This window comes from Mya arenaria, chromosome 9, assembly GCF_026914265.1.
Source record: "Mya arenaria isolate MELC-2E11 chromosome 9, ASM2691426v1".
In the NCBI taxonomy this organism is placed as follows: domain Eukaryota; kingdom Metazoa; phylum Mollusca; class Bivalvia; order Myida; family Myidae; genus Mya; species Mya arenaria.
In genome coordinates, this window is record NC_069130.1 from 74,900,866 (window position 1) to 74,919,438 (window position 18,573).

Consider the following 18,573-nt stretch of genomic DNA (forward strand, 5'->3'; position numbering starts at 1 on the left):
CCAACAATATCTGTTAATTATTACTTATATATTAACGTAAATGTCAGAAAAAAAGTGATATTTTTATTTGTGATTGCCCAGGGCCCATAACTACAAACAACTCTGGAAAGTGGATATTAAAACTTTCGAATTGTCAGATTTAAACAATGAATTAACAGAATAAATTATTTGTAAAAGAATTTAAATCAATTTGCGTAAACTGTTTAATTAGTACTTTTCATATTTTTAGCTTATTATAATTTAAGAGTTTCTTTTATTCAAATAAAAAAGAAAAGACAGAAAAACAGGTGTTAGTGAATACAGGCCCAGAAAAAATATGAGTACACGTGAAACTACATCGATAGGCACAGTGGCAAACAACCTACCATAAAAGTATAAGAAGAATTTAAAAAATAAAAACCCGTATGGCAAACAAGGAGGAAACAAAAACACACATACTTTATATCATAAATTTTAACATTTGGGTTGCTTCCTTAAAACAGTTTTACATTTCAGATGTAAAGGTACAAAGCGTGTTCTAATCATTTCGTTTGTTGAACATCCGGCGTAGAATTCAGATTTGTTGTACTCAATTGAAGCCCTCCATTTTAAAAAGAATGACCCATCCTCCGAATATGTTGTAGCATTTTGCCCATGCATTGTTTGTAATTGTGTACCACCTTCCATTATGTACCTCCATTCTACCTGACATCTCCAAGGGTAGAGCGGTGTCGCTTTCAGTGTTACCTCCCTGTTCACAAAGGCGGGTCCTACCATTGATATAGTTCCATACTGGTTCTCGGCTGCACAGACGTAGTCAACAAGAGCTGATTTAGAAGTAGCACATAAATTACAAATACACATGTCACACTCAATAACGGGTAAAACTGTAAATACTATAATTAAGTATTATTATGAAAAATCATATAGTTAATTAACAAGTTGGACACTATAAGGCTAAAGCAATTAAGCATCCGAAATTATCTGAACATTCATAAACGTAGGAATCTAAAATAAAAACGAAATATAAAAATAAAATAAACGTTACATTGCTTTTTCTATTTATTTTAGCATTAACATTAATTTACATACAAGAAATAGTACGAAGTTGAAGTAGTAGTAGTAGAAGTATTAGTTTTAGTAGTAGTAGTAGTAGTAGTAGTAGTAGTAGTAGTAGTAGTAGTAGTAGTAGTAAAGTCTGTGTGGCTAATAAGTTAATTTCGGTACTTGTTCGCCATGCGGAGTTATGTTGGCCTACTGTCATACTCTGTCAGCAAGACGCCTTTATCACAAATCATGTCTCTGTTATAAAAAGAAATACGGCCTTTCATCCCTTACACCTTAAAATGTTAGTTCCCAGAATTATCCACTGCGCAATGCATCTAAAATAAGAACGTTTATGTCACTGATTTTTACTTTTAGTAGTAGTAGCAGCAACAGCAGCAGCAGCAGTTTTAGTAGTAGTAGTAGTAGTAGTAGTATTAGAAGTTTTTGGGTAATTTGAGAATTAATATTATTAACAGGGTTTTACTTATGCAACATACCTGAAGCAAGTACGGCAAGTTGAGCACATATAAACATCCATTGTCGTGGCATATTTCCGCAAAATAATGTATTTATTAATACGAGTGTTGCTGTTTTGTTGTATTCATTTGCAATTTTGTTACACTTGCTACTTATCCTTTTAGAAACAGACCATCCATATAATTTCCATAAGGAAGTTATGTGTTGTTCGCAGTTTCTGTCAACAATTGTTGACAATTGTTTAACTTGCGTACCGGAAACGCTTAAGTCATTCTTTGGACTTGACAATGATGTGAACTGAAGTTACATTATTGTTAAGGAAAAAATGTTTCATCTTAAGACAGACGTTATATTCTTTATTCTTATAATCTATCATAAAAGAGAAATGAAATAGGTCTAAAACTGTTCTTGAATGTTGCATCATTAAGTTGCTCAAACCGCAATCGAAGTCACGAGTGAAGATATAGTTTTTCAATGATCACGATTGAAATGAAATACGATCTCTGAAATTAACCAATGTTCGGTTCAGTTTACCGTTTCCTGTACGAAATTTATTGGCTAGATTAAGAACCTCTTGTCATAAACTTTTTCATCGAATAAAATTTCGTTTGTTCGTTCGTTTTATACTGACTTTCGGAGTTGTATTGGTATTATTATTTATTTCTCTAAATACACCCTTTTAGAAACGCACGTTTGCTACGCTGCTACCCATGGAAAACCCTCACGTAGTTTTGATTGCTGATGCTGTAGCTATGATTTTGGGGAAGTTTATCAAGACTGTTTTAAAGTTTATTATATACTCATGTTTCAGAGCAAACGTTTTATGAAGATCCATCAATGAACTTTTATTAATGCATCTTTGTTCTAAATAATAACAGTAAATGCACGATTGTTGTTTTTTTTTAAATTAAAATTGAACTGCCATTTATAAATGACCAAATTACATTGGTCGCCATTTTTGAAGGAACATTTGAAAGGTCGGACGTGTAGCATAAAAATGTGAATTAACCTTGGATTTAAAACATTTTAAAACAAGTTTAAGAGTTTGTTTCATGATACATGGGTATTCAATCACCTTTCACTCTCTGGAATCAGTTTGATTCGATTGAAGACGGTGCGTTTTCCTGGGAAGACCAGACTTGTTTTTTTTAACAAATTTAAGGCTTGGTATAGTAAACAAAACATCAGTCATTTTTTTGTGAAGTTCATTTTACAAAGTAAAACATTTTAAAAAGATATTTGATTAATGATAAAACTGTACATTTAGCTTGAAAAAAGGACAATTGTTTTTTTAATAAACGGTTATGTTTATTTTCATAAACATTTTAATATAAACATATTTTTACTATCAAAACACTATTTTGGCTAAATTTACTGGTTTAAATGTGAGGAGTTTAGTTTTGATCAAGGGGAAGCAAGTACAATTGATTTAAAAGAAGTTCTTATAGTTGAAATTTTTACTTTGCAGTTTAGTTTAATTTAGTTTGCAGTAATAATCACTGTTGTTATTCACTGATAACACTCTATATTTCATCGTAAAGCATGGCAGAATACATGGAAAACAAAAAATCAAAATACATCAGTATTTTCTTTCAAGCGACAATTCAGGTATCCGATGTAAAATGGGCGTGTCGTTTCAACGAGTCAGTGGTAACAATGATTAATTTTAATGCCACGTGACCCAATACATTTTTGCTACCATTTTAAGGGCAAAAAACGCTTGTTTGTTACATTTTTTCTCTTCTCTTGTAAACGAACTCAAAATATTATGGGGTCGCCAGGTTTCCAAAATCCCAAAAATCGTACATTGAATACCTTGAGTATTTTTGAAGGTTATTTGACAGACTCAGACTGTTTTTATGTAGCGATGTACATACAAAATGCGCGTGCATATTATGCTCAAAAGCTTCTACTCTATGTCACCAGTCAACTGCTTAGTCAAGAAGGAACTACACCTGTGTCCCGTCTCTTTGGTCGTTGTATACAATTTAAGGGTGGAATTTCATGTTCTAAAGGCTCTGACTAAGATGTAGTTGACTTGGAGTAGATCTTTTAACATACAAAAGCCCACTAAGTTTATTTACAACTATGGTAAAATCTTCAATTTCGGCTTTGCTGTTTTAATTTAAAAATGATGTATTTTTGTGTTTTTCGAAGACATATCCATACCATATCAAATATGTTTTTGTAAGTGATTAGTAAATATCATTTCACCTACATATTAGGGTAGGTAGGAGTTCATATTTGCAAAATATGAAATAAACGAGTAATGATAAAACATTCAATAAGCATCCAAATGATGAACACGATGAATATTCTTATGCAGTTGTGAAATCCTTCGCATCATACATATATAATCTTCTAAATTATATCTTACTCTACCACTTATTTGTATAAGAAAACTTATCCGGAGAGAAACAGTATAAGCTCTGCTTTCGTTGTTAACCTGTTTGGTTTCTTGGCTTGTCGCAAGCTCCAACATCGGTAACTTCCCTTTGCTGGCATCACGCATATCACGTGATGATGATGAGGAGGAGGATGATGATGATGAGGATGGGAAGAGGTGGAGGAGGATGAGGATCAAAAGCACATGAGAACATTTATTTTATAATAAGATTTTGTATGAAAACAATTTGTATACATGTATACACGTATTTATGCAACGTTCTATTGGGTTTTCATTCAATAGCACTGTTTTCCAAGTTAAGATATGTTATATTCAAATATTTGTTTTGATGTTTTTTACTTATTTTTATATGAAGAAAGACATAACACATATTAAATAAATTGGAGAAATGTAAAATTCATGATACTTAATGAACCAATTAATACAACAAAATACAAACGCTTAAACTGCATGTGTATAAATCTTTATGAATTCTGTCTGCTTGGACATCTTTTTTCAGTGTGACTTTCTGTATGCTCCGCTGTCATGATTTCTTCATGAATAACCCCTAAAAAGAACCAGCTAAAACGATATTGGCCAAATTGTTAAATAATGTAATCGCTGACGGACAACTATTGACTGATCAAGCAATATTTACACCTCAACTTCAATTCCTTAAATGAACAGTTTCCGGTTACAGTCGGGTCGTTCTATTTACAGAATGGGTACAAAAGGATTACTGAAAAGTATTCTTAACAAAGGAAATAAAGCATTTTTTTAACAATTCTTGAATGAAATAATGAACAATTGGTGTAAATATAAAGAATGAAATGTGGGGGCGATGTCGGACACCACACACTTTCACGAGCCCAATTGCGTTAATACCCCGATAATGACATCAATCCCGCAATTCATTCCTTAAATCAACATGGGGAACTTATAATACAATGCCAATGGAAACTACAGAGAAAAGCCCAATCGCAAACGCACTGATCATTCCTGTCGAAAATAGCTGGATTTCAAGCTTTTGCTTTATAAGTTTTGCAAAATAGCATTCCGACGTAGCATTTATCTAAAAAATATATTGTGTTATAGAAAATCAAAGTTAATGTTAATTTGTAAAATATGATCGAAATCATTTAAAACAATGAAAACAATTAGAAAAAAAAGGCCATCTGAAGGAGCATTGTAAAAAAGAAAAATCTGAACTGCTTTGGAAAAACAAAACCCCTAATCAAACTCTGGTAAATACCGCACTGTAATGTTTCATTTATAATAATGAAGTTTATATATATATATATATATATATTTATATATTCAATATTCGTCCTGCCAAGCCATTGAAGCAGTTTGAAGAAAAGTGACATAAAACTCATTAAGTTAGATTTTGTGGCTTTCAAATGAAAACATAATAGAAATGTAGCAAACATGTTTATCAGTTAATGTCAGCTAAATACAGCTTTCCATGAAATATCTTTAGGCTAACTTGTTATTTAACTTGTCGACACTTACAATATTCCCAAGGGATCCCGAAGGGACATCACCAGCTGTAATCAAGTGGCCCTTCTTGATGTCAGGTGAATTTACGTTTTGTTTTATGTGTTTTAATGAGCTTTAATATACCTTAAAATAATTTACATGACGTTGTATGTGGTAGAAGGGCTCTTAAAGTATTCAGCGTCAGTAAGAAACCACACGAGGCAAATAGTCGAATATTAATCTTTTTATAACTGTAACAACTTTAAGTTAACAGGCATGGCAAAATACAATGCAACAAGTGTTTACTTCATTGCATGGTCTGCGGTGTAAGGGAGATAATTATGTACTGGCGCTATTTCTTCTCTTTTAAGGAAAATAATAATTTCAAAAACAGACAAATTAGTAGGACTGTTTTGGGCACTATATCAAGTCTTAGTAAATACAAAAACAACATCTATAATCCGAAATCAGTATGGTAATTCGGCAAAAAAATGCAGAAAAAAAAAATAATCACAATACAATCACTTTTAACAAGTGACTTCAGCTGTTAAATGAATAGAAAGAACGCATTATTTATACGCATGATACAATAAAATGAAATAAATATGTTTTGAGGATAAGTTTCTCTCGCTACAAAAGTAACCAAAAGGCATTAATAAGTGTAAATCCTGACCAAAAGACTCAGTTCTAATAAAACCCAGTGTATGTTAAGCTAATTTCACAGTACAAAATCAGAAAGATATGTAGGGTGCCTTCTTTGGCGTTTAGGTCTAGACATGATATCAGAACCAAATAGGGGTTTATCTTTTTCATGTGGAGATGATTGCGGTTCGTCAACTTCAGATGGTTGTAGTATATTAGGTTGACTAATGACGATTGGAACTAGACCTGCAGAATAAGGCGGACGTTCGGGGTTAGTCAACCTTGTTCGAATTTCAGCCGGCGCTGCTGGTTGGGAGTCACAGCACTGCGGTTCACACTCGAAGACCGACTCATTATCAGAATCTGCATGAATTATTTGTCGATCCGTAGATTGATATCACTCGGTAATGGGTAACACTCACTTTGCTTCATTTTATAAGAACTAGCGTGGATTTGATTTCCGAAGAATTGGTTAATAAAACACCACTTCATATCACACGATACAACGAGATATCTGTTTCAAACCTTAAGTTTGCTTTTGTCGGAATAAAGATACACTAGGTCAGCGACACGAACGTAATCCGACTGGCTTGTAGATTCTCCAGTCCGCTTTTATTTTTCACTATATGCATGATTTTTGTTGTTTAAGAATGATGTCCTGATCTGAAACTGGTATTTGGTCGTGCGTTAACTGAGATCTATGTGTTTACAGCTCCCGCAAGGAGAGACCTGATTTACGTAAACGCGAGTTGAGCCAAGCAACATAGATAGATAAACCTAAATTTGAGACATGATCCCCACCTGGTTTAAACTAAACAAGTTCACTTTCAAGTTCTTGTACAGCTTTCTCAGCAACTGGATGTTTGTTGACATTCTTTGTGCGTCATATTTCAAGCACAGTGTTAAGTCTTTAAAACGTGTCATCGAACGTAAAGCCACAAAATTATATTATTTTTATTTTAAGCGAGAATCAAGAGCATTTCCTATTGATATCAAATTTCCTGAAAAGCGAATCTGTTAAAATCTAAAAGAATCAAACGTGGCGTATATATTTAACATGCGGTAGAAGACACATATTAAAATAAATATTTAAATAAGTCAGCAGCCGTGTACAACTACCTAACTCTTACACTAACATATATATTTTATGACAATATAAAATTAATCTTGTACGTTGATTATTAAACGACATTTAAAATTAAATCAGAGTCAACCATCGCCAAATTGAGGTGACCGACAATGCACAACTCGTTTCGAAAACAGATATCCCCGCCATTAATCATCGATAATATCATATGCATAAAGGTCATCATAATGTCAGTATTGTCTGTTAATATTAATATAAGAATGAAATTGTATTTCTTTCAGTGAAATATTCAAGGAATGTAACCCACATACGTAATAAGACCTTTATTCCGTTTGAGATCTTAAAATGTACTCATATGAGGAACAATGTATAGGTATTTCTGTATTTATGGTCGATTAAACATTAAGAATTAATGCAAACAAACTAAAATTCACTAAAGCTTTTCCGCTGTCAAAAAGACTCTCAGAGATAAAAATGTAACTTTGGCATGCGTTAAAAGTTACAGAGATATTATCTATCTGCACGCTAGTTATTGAACGATCAAGCTCCGCCGTCTTGTAACGATCCGATATGGGGCTTAATGTATAGACGAAAGCAAAGGAAATTCTGTCAAACGAGGTACAACTAATTTGATAGCGGTTTGACTGTACTCCCAAAGTGTGTTCGAAGCATTTTATTTCATTACAATAGGGTTCTTGCCCAAAGTTGTTTTATATCCATCAGTAAAATATCCAAAAGGCCTAGAGCATTGTATTTAAAAAAATGCCATCGGAAAGTAACTTTTCAAAATCGCTTTCCGAAGTTATTTTTAACCAGGTTTTCCGATAGTGAAACCTGGTTATTAGTTTGACGAACCTCGTTGTTCGGGCGGGCGGGCTATCGGCCGAGCGGCAGGGCGGCCAGGCGGCGTCAAACTCACCTATGAAACTGAATAACTTTAGTAAGGGTTGACATACCTTGACCAAACTTGGTCTATGGGAGGTGTTTATGGAGACCTTTCACGGGATTGCGTTTGGGGTCCCTATGGTCAAGGTCACTGTTACTAATAATAGAACAACGGTTGAAACTGAATAACTTTAGTAAGAGTTGACATATCTTAACTAAACTTAGTCTATAGGAACAGTTTATGGATACCTTTCATGGGATTGCGTTTTGGGACCCTAGGGTCAAGGTCACTGTTACTTAAAACAGAAACACGGTTAAAATTAATTAACTTTTGTTAGGGTCCACAAATCTTGACCAAACTTGGTATAAAGGAAAAAAATATGGATACCTTTCACGGGATTGCGTTTGGGGTCCCTAGGGTCAAGGTCAATGTCACTGTTACTAAAAATAGAAAAACAGTTGAAACTGAATAACTTTAGTCAGGGTCCACATAACTTGACCAAACTTGGAATTAAGGAAGAGTTTATGGATACCTTTCGCGGGATTGCGTTTGGCGTCCCTAGGGTCAAGGTCACTGTAAAAAATGGTTGAAACTGATTAACTTTAGTCAGGGTTTACATATCTTGACCAAACTTTTTGGAAGACTTTATTGATATCTTTCATGGGATTGCGTTTGTGGTCCCTAGCGTCAAGGTCAAGTCTACTGTTAGTAAAAATAGGAAAACGGTGTAAACTGAATAATATAGTTAGGATTGACATCTCTTGACCCAACTTGGTATAAAATAAGAGCTTATGAACTTTTTTGGGATTGCGTTTTGGGTCCCTAGATTCAAGGATAAGGTCAATGTTACTAAAAACAGAAAACTGGTTGAAACTGAATAACTTTAGTTAGGGTTGACATATCTTGACCAAACTTGGTGTAAAGGAAGAGTTAACGGATTCCTTTCATGGGATTGCACTTGGGGTCCCTAGGGTCAGGGCCACTGTTATTAAACAAAGAAAAACAGACACAGGCTGAATTTCTTCTGTCAATCATTAAAAACCTTGTTTCGTCGCATTTCGGCGTTTCTTGTTTAAGATTCAAATATTGAATTCAAAACCTCACAATTTCATTCACTTAGACTGACATATTTTGTTTGAGTAATTCATAAGAGGTTGGACAATAGTTGTAGACATGATTATGTTTACCAGTTTAATCCCATCCCAGGTGCAATATTGATTCACTGAGCGTCCAAGACGGTAACACAACCACTGTTTCAACACATTTATATTGACATTAAAAAGTTTATGGAACCCTCGTCTATTGCCATGTGGCGTTGTTAGTCTCGTTTAATAAGTATCAATGTGTCATGTAACCTTGTGACTTTTAACATTATTTTGCTTAATCCTGGTGCAATTTCTGTTCCTATTAAATTATTTGCTCAACGGTGATTAATCAAATGCTTTATTGCTTTTTTGTTTGTGCATTGTTTTTCGACTATAAACATTTCCGGTCATTGTCCACTGAAAGTAAAAGTTCAACAACCAGCGATAAAAATGATATTGTGTGGTTTTTGTATTGTGTTGTTACATATACTATTGTGGTTCCTTTAAAACAATTGCGACCTTCGGACAATTATTTTTAATGAAACAATGCGGAGTAGAATCCACGTATGATAGAACTAGTTCGTGACACATTCCTGGCTCCCAACATTTATGAATATGTTGCTTTAGGTTATTGCAATGTCGTACATGAACGCGCAGGTGAAATGGATAAGTATTGTCGGTATCATTTGATTTCTGGTTTCGGTAAGTTGTTCGTTTGTTTTTCTAACAACTGATATTATATAAGTTATGTCAATTTTTTACTTTTGTAGTTCTCGCGTTCTTCAAACTTGGATGAGGGTCTATGGTAAAAGAATGTAAAGTAGACGACGAGTACTAGCAGTTATGCTAGAAGCGAAAGTAGGTTTGTTTAATGTGTTCTGGTGGTTTATTGAAATATAACGGTGCATTATATCTCGATAAACTCATCGTTTAAAACACTGAGTTAATCGAAAAAGTAATTTCACTTTTTTCTCAGAGTTTAATTGTTTCATTGTTACAATAGTAACATAAACACTTTAAATGCCGGAAATAACATGCAATGTTGTCATTAAATTTCGGTTCCAGTATGACGTTATTTGGTTAAAATTGTCCTATTTAATATCAATTGAATTGTGCTTTTGTTAAATTATAGGCATGGAATAAAAAGATTTTTTTTATATCGGGTTAAGAATACAAAAGTAAATATTTCGCTTGTGGCAAAACCACCTGTGTCATATTACTTTTGGTGCTCAATCGGTGAAATATAGTGCATATCTTAAACTGAAACAACGAAATATACTCCATGCAATTGATACAATATTTTGAAATCGTTTTTAGAACTCGTCTTAGTACCTGAATGAGTTATAAACTCAACAATCGAAGTGGCAGACGAGCTAAATGACCAGCCTGTTATATATCGAATTAGCATCGATTTGTATGGCAATCATGGTCAAAAGTCGGGCATTGCTATTTTACGTGTTGTTGTTTTATTTTAATGTCGGATTGAATATCGATTCCTGACGTGTGTGGTTTTTTTTTCAATTGCAAACCCTAACTCCTGCGTTGATTAAAATAACGATATTAATATTCCATTCATTCATCATGTGCTATCTTTGTGGATACATTGTGGCTCCCATCCGATATTTCAGCTCTTATTGGTTACTTCTGTGCAGCAGAGAACAATTATGGAACGATATCTTTGGTCGGGCCAGTTTTTGTGAACAGGGAGGTAACCCTGAAAGTAACACCGTTCTACCCTTGGGGATGTGAGGTAGAATGGAAATACATAATGGAAGGTGACACACGATTCCAAACAATGAATGGGCCAAATGTTACAAGATATTCGGAGAATGGGTCATTCTTTTTGAAATGGAACGCTTTGAATAAATACAACGGATCTGAATTCTACGCCGGATGTTCAACAAACACAACAATAAGAACACGCTTAATACAGTTAAATATGAAGGGTAAATAACGACTAACATTCCAAGATATTAACCAATATCATACTTCACACTTATTATCAAAGTAAAATTTAAAGTGTTTAGTACATTTTTGTTTACTTTTTAATTGGGTTTTATTTGAAGCCTCTTAGAATTAAGGTGTTAAGGTGTATATTGCGTATTGTTTTTGCTATCAATGAACATAAGGTAGACAAATGTTTTGTTATAATAATACATTATTTAAGTTATAATATACAGATATTCCTCGCCAATGTGGGGCTGTCGTTCTTCTTAGCCCGGTTTTTCGCGGCGCCGACGTCAAACTAGGATATTTTCCGTCTGACGCTGCTATATCGCCACATAGACGATTATGGAAGAAAAACATCGAAAATATACAGTTTCACAACGGCCATCATTATGTAGAGGAAATAGTATCTGAATATTTGTACATATTAACTATATTCCACTTTAATGAAAGAGACGAGGGATCATATAGTTTAGAGTGCAATGCAGTGGATAGCACGGAACCTGTGCAGCTTTATATTTCAGGTACCTTAATTGTAAATCATCAATAATTCCGGCAATTAGTTTATTATGTAGGCTTGAAATTAAAACATGAGTAATATAAATGTAACAATGATAATTACATAAGCAGTAATGTAAAGTACATTTTCATCAGCACTTGAAAATATGTTGTCATATGCAAAATGATTTTAATGAGTTGTGTTATTTTTCAGAGCGACCAAGTTATCCAGTCCTCGGTCCACAGTACCCCGACTTTAACACAACACAATGCATTTACCAGTATGCAGGCTCCGATGTATATTGCAAAACTAACAATGGATCAGAACCTGTTAAAGTATTACTTATACTTGGACATGATTCATTTGTTCTTCCTGAAAGCGAACAGAACAGAGGGTTGTACCGAATCAATAACGTCCATCAACAAATTGCTGGACTGTCAAGACGGAATGTGACATGTCAGGTTTCTAATGCAGCCCTTGAAACACCCTATGAAGTGCATGGCATTCTATGTAACGTAGGTACGCAATTAGGATATGCATACTTACAAGCTTTGATTCGTTGATTTGTAGAGGTTAAAATTATTGGATCGTATATACTATCGAATGCTGTTAATTCATTGTGTTTGATTTCCAGAGAAAGGAAGCCTGCCTTTTCTCACAGTTCCCGCATTCCTTCATGGAGAAAGTTCTACATCAATTTGTGAAGTGCGCAATGCTATTCCAGCTCCGGTTATTGAATTTCACATTGACAACGTCTTGCTAGCAGATGTTCAACAAATCGATTTATTTAATATATCTTCTCATACGTTTACCAGCACAGCAACGATTGCAAACGCTAACAAAACATGGAATGGAAAGCAAATGTGCTGCACCAGGAAAAGCACGTACAGTTTTGGTTTAACAGATGTGTCAGTATGCAAAAACATTAGTATGAAAGGTAAGTTAAATCTATATTTGATCGGTTTCGAGTATAAAGTAGTTAAATGTTAGAAACGTATGGCATTCTATCGATCTTGTTGAACATGCATTGCATGCAACTGAATAATGAGAACAATTAAATAATCAAATATACCAAAACGGTCCAATTGGACATAATAGTTATATAAAATGCACCTACATTCGAACTGGTCAATGATTTGAAATTATTAACATTGCATTATTATAAAAATCCACCTAATTTAAAGGAACTAGCCACCAGATGATCCCAAAATCCGTAGATACAGTATTTCCTCAAAGCAAGCCTAAAATTATCAATACGAGCTTATATGATACCGATAATGCATCACTTCACATGATAAAAAATATTTTGTCGCCGTCTCAGCTGAGTTTACTCGTTTAAAATAGCGCACAGTGGTTTATAGTCTGTGTATTTAGCATGTGAAAGTCACGGGAATAGTACACAAATACAATTAACGACGCTATTTTTTAATTTACTGGTATTTACGTGTTAGACAAACTCAGTAGATTTTGAATAGTAAAATACGCAAAAACTGCGAAAGATACATGTGTCGTAAGCGATGTTAAACATCAGTAAATAAACTTCAATGTACACAACGAATACAATTTTATGTTAGTTTTTGGCAATTTTCTTTTTTGCAAGTATGTTTGCAGGTACGTACTCGATCTTATTTTTTTACTTTCGTTCACCTACTAAAGCCGACACTGACTGATATGTTCATCATATATTTCCATATCTTTCACATCTTTCATTTAGGATGGGTTAAGACCATTTAGTATAAATATGTTTTAATCTACGTTGAAATGTATAGTATCAGTCGTTTTCTCTTAACATCATTGGCAGTTTTAAGCTCAATGACAAAGGGTTTGTATATAACGATTCAAATATTCACTTTTAAATAATACCGAAACGAGGCATCAATTAGTATGTCGTCAATACCACGATAAATGAAAATGGTATTTTGCCACTTTGCATCCCTTATTTTTTATTAACTCTTTTTAGCTGGTTAATAATTCTTAACATTCAGTTTGGTTGAGAGAGCAAGTTCGTTGATAACAATGTTAAAATCCACACAGTAAACGACTGTGGTTTATTTTTGTGATTTATACCTTCCAAATAGGAGACAATTTCCAACTAAATGTCTCTTAGCAATGTCACCTATATTTAGATGTTTTACGGAGTCAATGCAATCTGTAAATAACATGAAGACACGTGAATTAAATGAGATCACTACTTTCAATGTGCTTATTAAGAATGTCTTAAGCAAACTGCAAAACTTCATATGCAAATCTGTATGAAGCTCAACCTAATCTGATTGTTGTTGGGTTTTTTTAATTAAAAATCAAAGTACGTAAGTTGGCATTCTATTAAATATTAGACATGTAATAAATGCATTAAATGAAGGAAGAAACAATATAATTATAATACCCTAATAACCAAACAGAAGTACGTGTACAGCGAATGCTATCTTTTTACAGAAGTAACAACCAACCCTGCACTAGCTGTAACCGAACAGTGGCATTCGATCCTTTACGCCGTAGCTGGAATTCTTCCAGCTTTACTTGGAACGACGTTTACCGTGCTTCTCTTTCGTCGATGCAAACATCATGGTAATTGTTCAGATTGAAAAGTACACATTGCAGTCAATACCAAACGTACTGTTCACAATCATTTAATTAATTGACAATTATTGTCTAGTTCATTTCTAGGTCGAAACTCAAGTTGAACAATTTGTGATCGCTGTCTTCCGGTTGACATTGTTTTTACTCAACGAGGGTAGACTCATTTCTTATTTAACTGTGGCAGGAGGCATGCCATTGGTAATCAACTATCAACTTTAAGAAATTTAAGCCTTTAATTAGTGTAGTCTCTCTATATATGTGATCCGTGTGGCCACTACAATGCTCAAATCAGCACAAACTGTCCCTGCATACAAAAACTGATGGAAATTTGAGAAATTACAACCTATTTGGCAATGTAATGTCAATTAGCAGGACACTAGATCGAAGGGAAGACAATTCTGTTTAATTGATATTGCAAAACCAATGTCATCAAATCGATTATACGATGAAAGTCACATGTTAAGCAACCAGGAAATCTAATCGGAACGTTCCTGCCATTTTCCTTTTTAAAACATCCTCGGATGTTTGCCGGTATATAATAATAATAATGATAATAATAATAAAACATACGATATTGCACACAAATACTCCAAGTTAATGTGCATCAATAATCCTTGGATATATCAGCAATACAATCAGAGAAATCAACTCATTCTATAACGCTATTCTCGAATATTGTTTATCTCACCATGTCCACAAGATAAGTAAAATAATTTATTTTTTGACATTCACTTGTGTGCAATTGCATTCAGTGAGAAGTAGAATGCCGTCTAGTCCTTAGCAAATTACAAATGTTTTATTTTGTTTTAAGTTCCAAGAAAACCGTAAATACATGATTTATAAAATTATTTATATATTTGATACAGAGTCTGAAACGATTCTATGCCGAAGAAGAACTGTCGTTAGAGAGCAGCATTTGCATGTGCATGATGTTGTTCAACCTAATTTGGATACAACTGCCCTTCACAATCTAGTAAGATTCCTGTTATGTATAACAATCTAATGTAATGAACTATAATAATTATATTGGTGCACCTTAGAATTCCCGATTTAAGTTATCATTGTAACATAATGTTAATAAGAAAGCGTTTGAACCCGTGAACTTGCAATTGATTCTTGTTTAAAACACTTATTCAAATACATCGTCTCACCGTCTACATAAATGACCCTTTCGGTTTTGGTAAGAGCAAACACATGATCAGAGCGAGGTATAATCGTTACACCGATTGTAGCTGAAATTGTTAGTGGCTTTTAACCATGCATTTTCTTGCAACAAGTGTGTAATCGTGTACTCGATAGTCTTATTTCTTAAATTATTAAAAAAGGATTAGGAATTTCACAGTGTTTATATTCGTTTGATTGAAAACAGTTTATTTACATTTGTAGGGAGATGTGTCTGCAAGTACAATCGAGAATACACATGTACCATCACTTGTGGATATGGAAGAAACCGAAGACCGTTTATACGAGAATGTTTGCCACTACGAAAATGTGAATACCCTAACCGACCACCGAGATAAACGTGTCGGATAAACAAACCCGATGCAAATTATATTTACAATGTCTATGCTATTTGAGTATCCTATCCCAATATTTATGTAGTCAGAATTTAGTATTTTACAATAGTATTATTGTGTGTGTGTGTGTGTGTGTGTGTGTGTGTGTGTGTGTGTGTGTGTGTATATTGTTCTTAACTGTGTGTTGTCGTATGAAGCTATACTAGCTTTGCAGTTGTACACGTGTATATGTGAACACAACGCTACTTGTAATTTATGTCCAATTACTTCAGTATAATAGTGTATCTTGAATAATAACAGACAGAGCCCCTCAAATATCGGTTTCATTTGTTAAGTCGTGAGCTGGACGTTGTGCAATGTACGTATGCTAATATACTCATGTGCCTTAAATAGTGTTGTTCCTTTAATGGTTCCTTTAATGGTGAATAAGATGTTACTGGTGCAAAGTTATTTACACCATTAGAAATATATTCACCAATTATTTCATCTTTGTAGATAGACACCTTAACAACTGGACCTCGTGCTTACACGTCATTCCAAACTTGTATTTATGCTAATATTCACTTTGATCAGATGCTCGAGCTTTCGTTTATGATATTCCAAACGTGTATTAAAGACTTACTGATATACAAATTTGTCACTTCCTCGTGCTCTTCCACGTCATTCCAAACTTGTACTTGAAGACTTGCGATTATTCACTTTGATCACATTCTCGCGCTATCGTTTATGTTTTTCCAAACTTGTTCTTGTAGGCTTGCTGATATACACATTAGTCACTTGCCCATGCTCTCTTACCTGTCATTACAAATTTGTACTTGTAGGCTTACTGATATTCACATTAATTATTTCCTCGTGCTATCTTACCTGTTTTCCAAACTTAATACAATTGTGTTTTTATCTGATTATATATTCTGACTCTTTTCGTACAATGTTCATATTATTACATTCATATGAGACCATAGTTTTAAACCATTAAATCTTAGACGATTTGTGTTATTAGATGGGTGTTTAGGTAATTTTGTTTCGTATCTGGAAAGAATCAGCATTGATAGTTCTTTTGTATTCATTATCACTTAATACAAGTGTAGGTATCTAGTCGTTGAATACTTAACTCTTAAAGTTAATAATACAGTCGAAACCCGCTATGTCGAACTCTGATATCTCAATATTCTGGCTATGTCGAACTTTTTACGAATGCGTAGAGTTTGTAGAGACATGTTATGTATTTCGGTCATATCGAATGTTCGTAATCTCGAGGTATTTTCAGAGGGTTACAACGATTTCAACACCGAGTTTTTGACTGTGAGTGTAGTTTTTCTTGATTGTATTCAAGTTGATGCGGACTTATAACAGGCCTCTGTGTTGAATTGTGCAATATCGGGACAATGTAATTTTGCGATCTAGTAAACCGGTTTACCCCCAATTCTTAAGGTTAATCATGTTTTCGCTATATGTTTTTTGCGATATTTAAAACATGTGAAACTATGATATATGTGTTTGTTTTCTTTTCTGAAAACATATCGTTCACAAGGTTTCACCAACTTGTCTTTTAAGCACAGATGTGCACAAATTAAAATTTACTAAAGCGTATGTGCATCGTCGTTAGTCTTGTGTTGATATAAAGTGTGTGTATACTATGTGATAAATTGCTCCCTCTAAAAGCAATATTTTACTTCGAATGAAGACTTTAAACAACTTTCACCAGAGTTTAATTGAGATTTTAGTTTCCTAAAACACTTCAACAAACCTTTTCACTAAACCACCGCCTGACGTACTGTCAAAACATAATTTTGGAAATAGGAAATCTAATTACCTTATTAGACTCCGGTAATAAAACGAAAAAGAGGCTCTTTAAGCGGCGTAGACTGCCCTTTGTTTCATTTAAAATGGTGAAAAAATAAGTAATCTTTGTTTTTAATCTTCATTCGAAGCAAAATGTTCCTTTTCGATGAAGCATTTATGACGTAATATATCACGTGGTATACACACACTGATATAGTTGCCAATGCGAACCGAAGATAGAACGAGGTTAACATCGTCTAGCCTACAACTACAAACAGTCAAATAAAACATGTTTTCATACAGCAACCCATAAATTCGGCATTGACCGGTGGTTAATGTTAAGGTTCCATCTTTAAAATAGGCGCAGAGAATCAACAATGTAACAAAATTTACTCGCATGACTTTCGTTACACGGAGATTTGCTTAGTTTAAGCCTGAAATACGATACAGATTTTACTTTTGTTCGTACATTGTCCGAATAAGTCTGTAATCCGGATGGTTCAGTGCAAAAAGCAGGTATGCAATTTTCTACAAAATATTGAATAAAATATTTATCCCTCGTTGTAAGATTCAAGTAAAAGTTAGGTGTAAAACAAAAGTTACGGACACATTTCAAGGCGAGTACCATGTTTAAATAAAATATTAATGAATAGCGCGATGAAGTTACAAATGTATATATCAGCAAGCCTACAAGTGCATGTTTTGAATGACATGTACGATTACACAAGGATGTGATAATTGTGTATATCAGCAAGCATACAAGTGCAAGTTTGGAATGAAATGTAAAATAGAACGAGGATGTAATGAATGTGAATATCAGCGAGAATGCAAGCACGAGTTCGGAATGGCATGTAAGATTTTATTTTATTTAAGACAACCTTTTTTGCAATGCTGTTATATATGCAAAGACAAACACAACGGTGGCTTTTAATGCTGATATTTGGAAAGGCAACATGACATGCCTTATACATTATAAAAACGTATTTAAATGTCATTCTATGAGCATGTTGTTGCGATGCCATTTTTAGGATATGTGTGGTCTAGTAGTTAAGGTGTCTATCTACGAAGAGGTAATTATTGGTGAATAGATCTGTAATTCTGTAAATTATTTTTAAAAAGATTTGTTATAATCGCCATTTAAGGTACAACGGTATTAAAGGTACATGAGTTTATTTGCATA

At 33.8% G+C, this 18,573-nt stretch overlaps 1 protein-coding gene across 1 annotated transcript; it reads left to right on the top strand.

The window, feature by feature from the left end:
- The first annotated feature begins 9,667 nt into the window (after positions 1 to 9,667).
- LOC128246387 (uncharacterized) lies at positions 9,668 to 15,968 on the top strand. The gene is made up of 8 exons (XM_052964569.1): positions 9,668 to 9,770; positions 10,697 to 11,014; positions 11,249 to 11,539; positions 11,728 to 12,033; positions 12,149 to 12,451; positions 13,951 to 14,082; positions 14,961 to 15,067; positions 15,481 to 15,968. Exons 1-8 carry the CDS (start codon positions 9,731 to 9,733, stop codon positions 15,625 to 15,627), a joined length of 1,644 nt encoding a protein of 547 aa, XP_052820529.1. The 5' UTR covers positions 9,668 to 9,730; the 3' UTR covers positions 15,628 to 15,968.
- The last annotated feature ends 2,605 nt before the right edge of the window (positions 15,969 to 18,573 follow it).

Coding starts and splice junctions, on each gene's coding strand:
- LOC128246387 (XM_052964569.1), top strand. CDS start 9,731: ATGGATAAGTATTGTCGGTATCATTTGATTTCTGGTTTCG. Junction 12,034..12,148: donor TGGCATTCTATGTAACGTAG/GTACGCAATTAG, acceptor TTTGATTTCCAG/AGAAAGGAAGCCTGCCTTTT. Junction 12,452..13,950: donor CAAAAACATTAGTATGAAAG/GTAAGTTAAATC, acceptor ATCTTTTTACAG/AAGTAACAACCAACCCTGCA.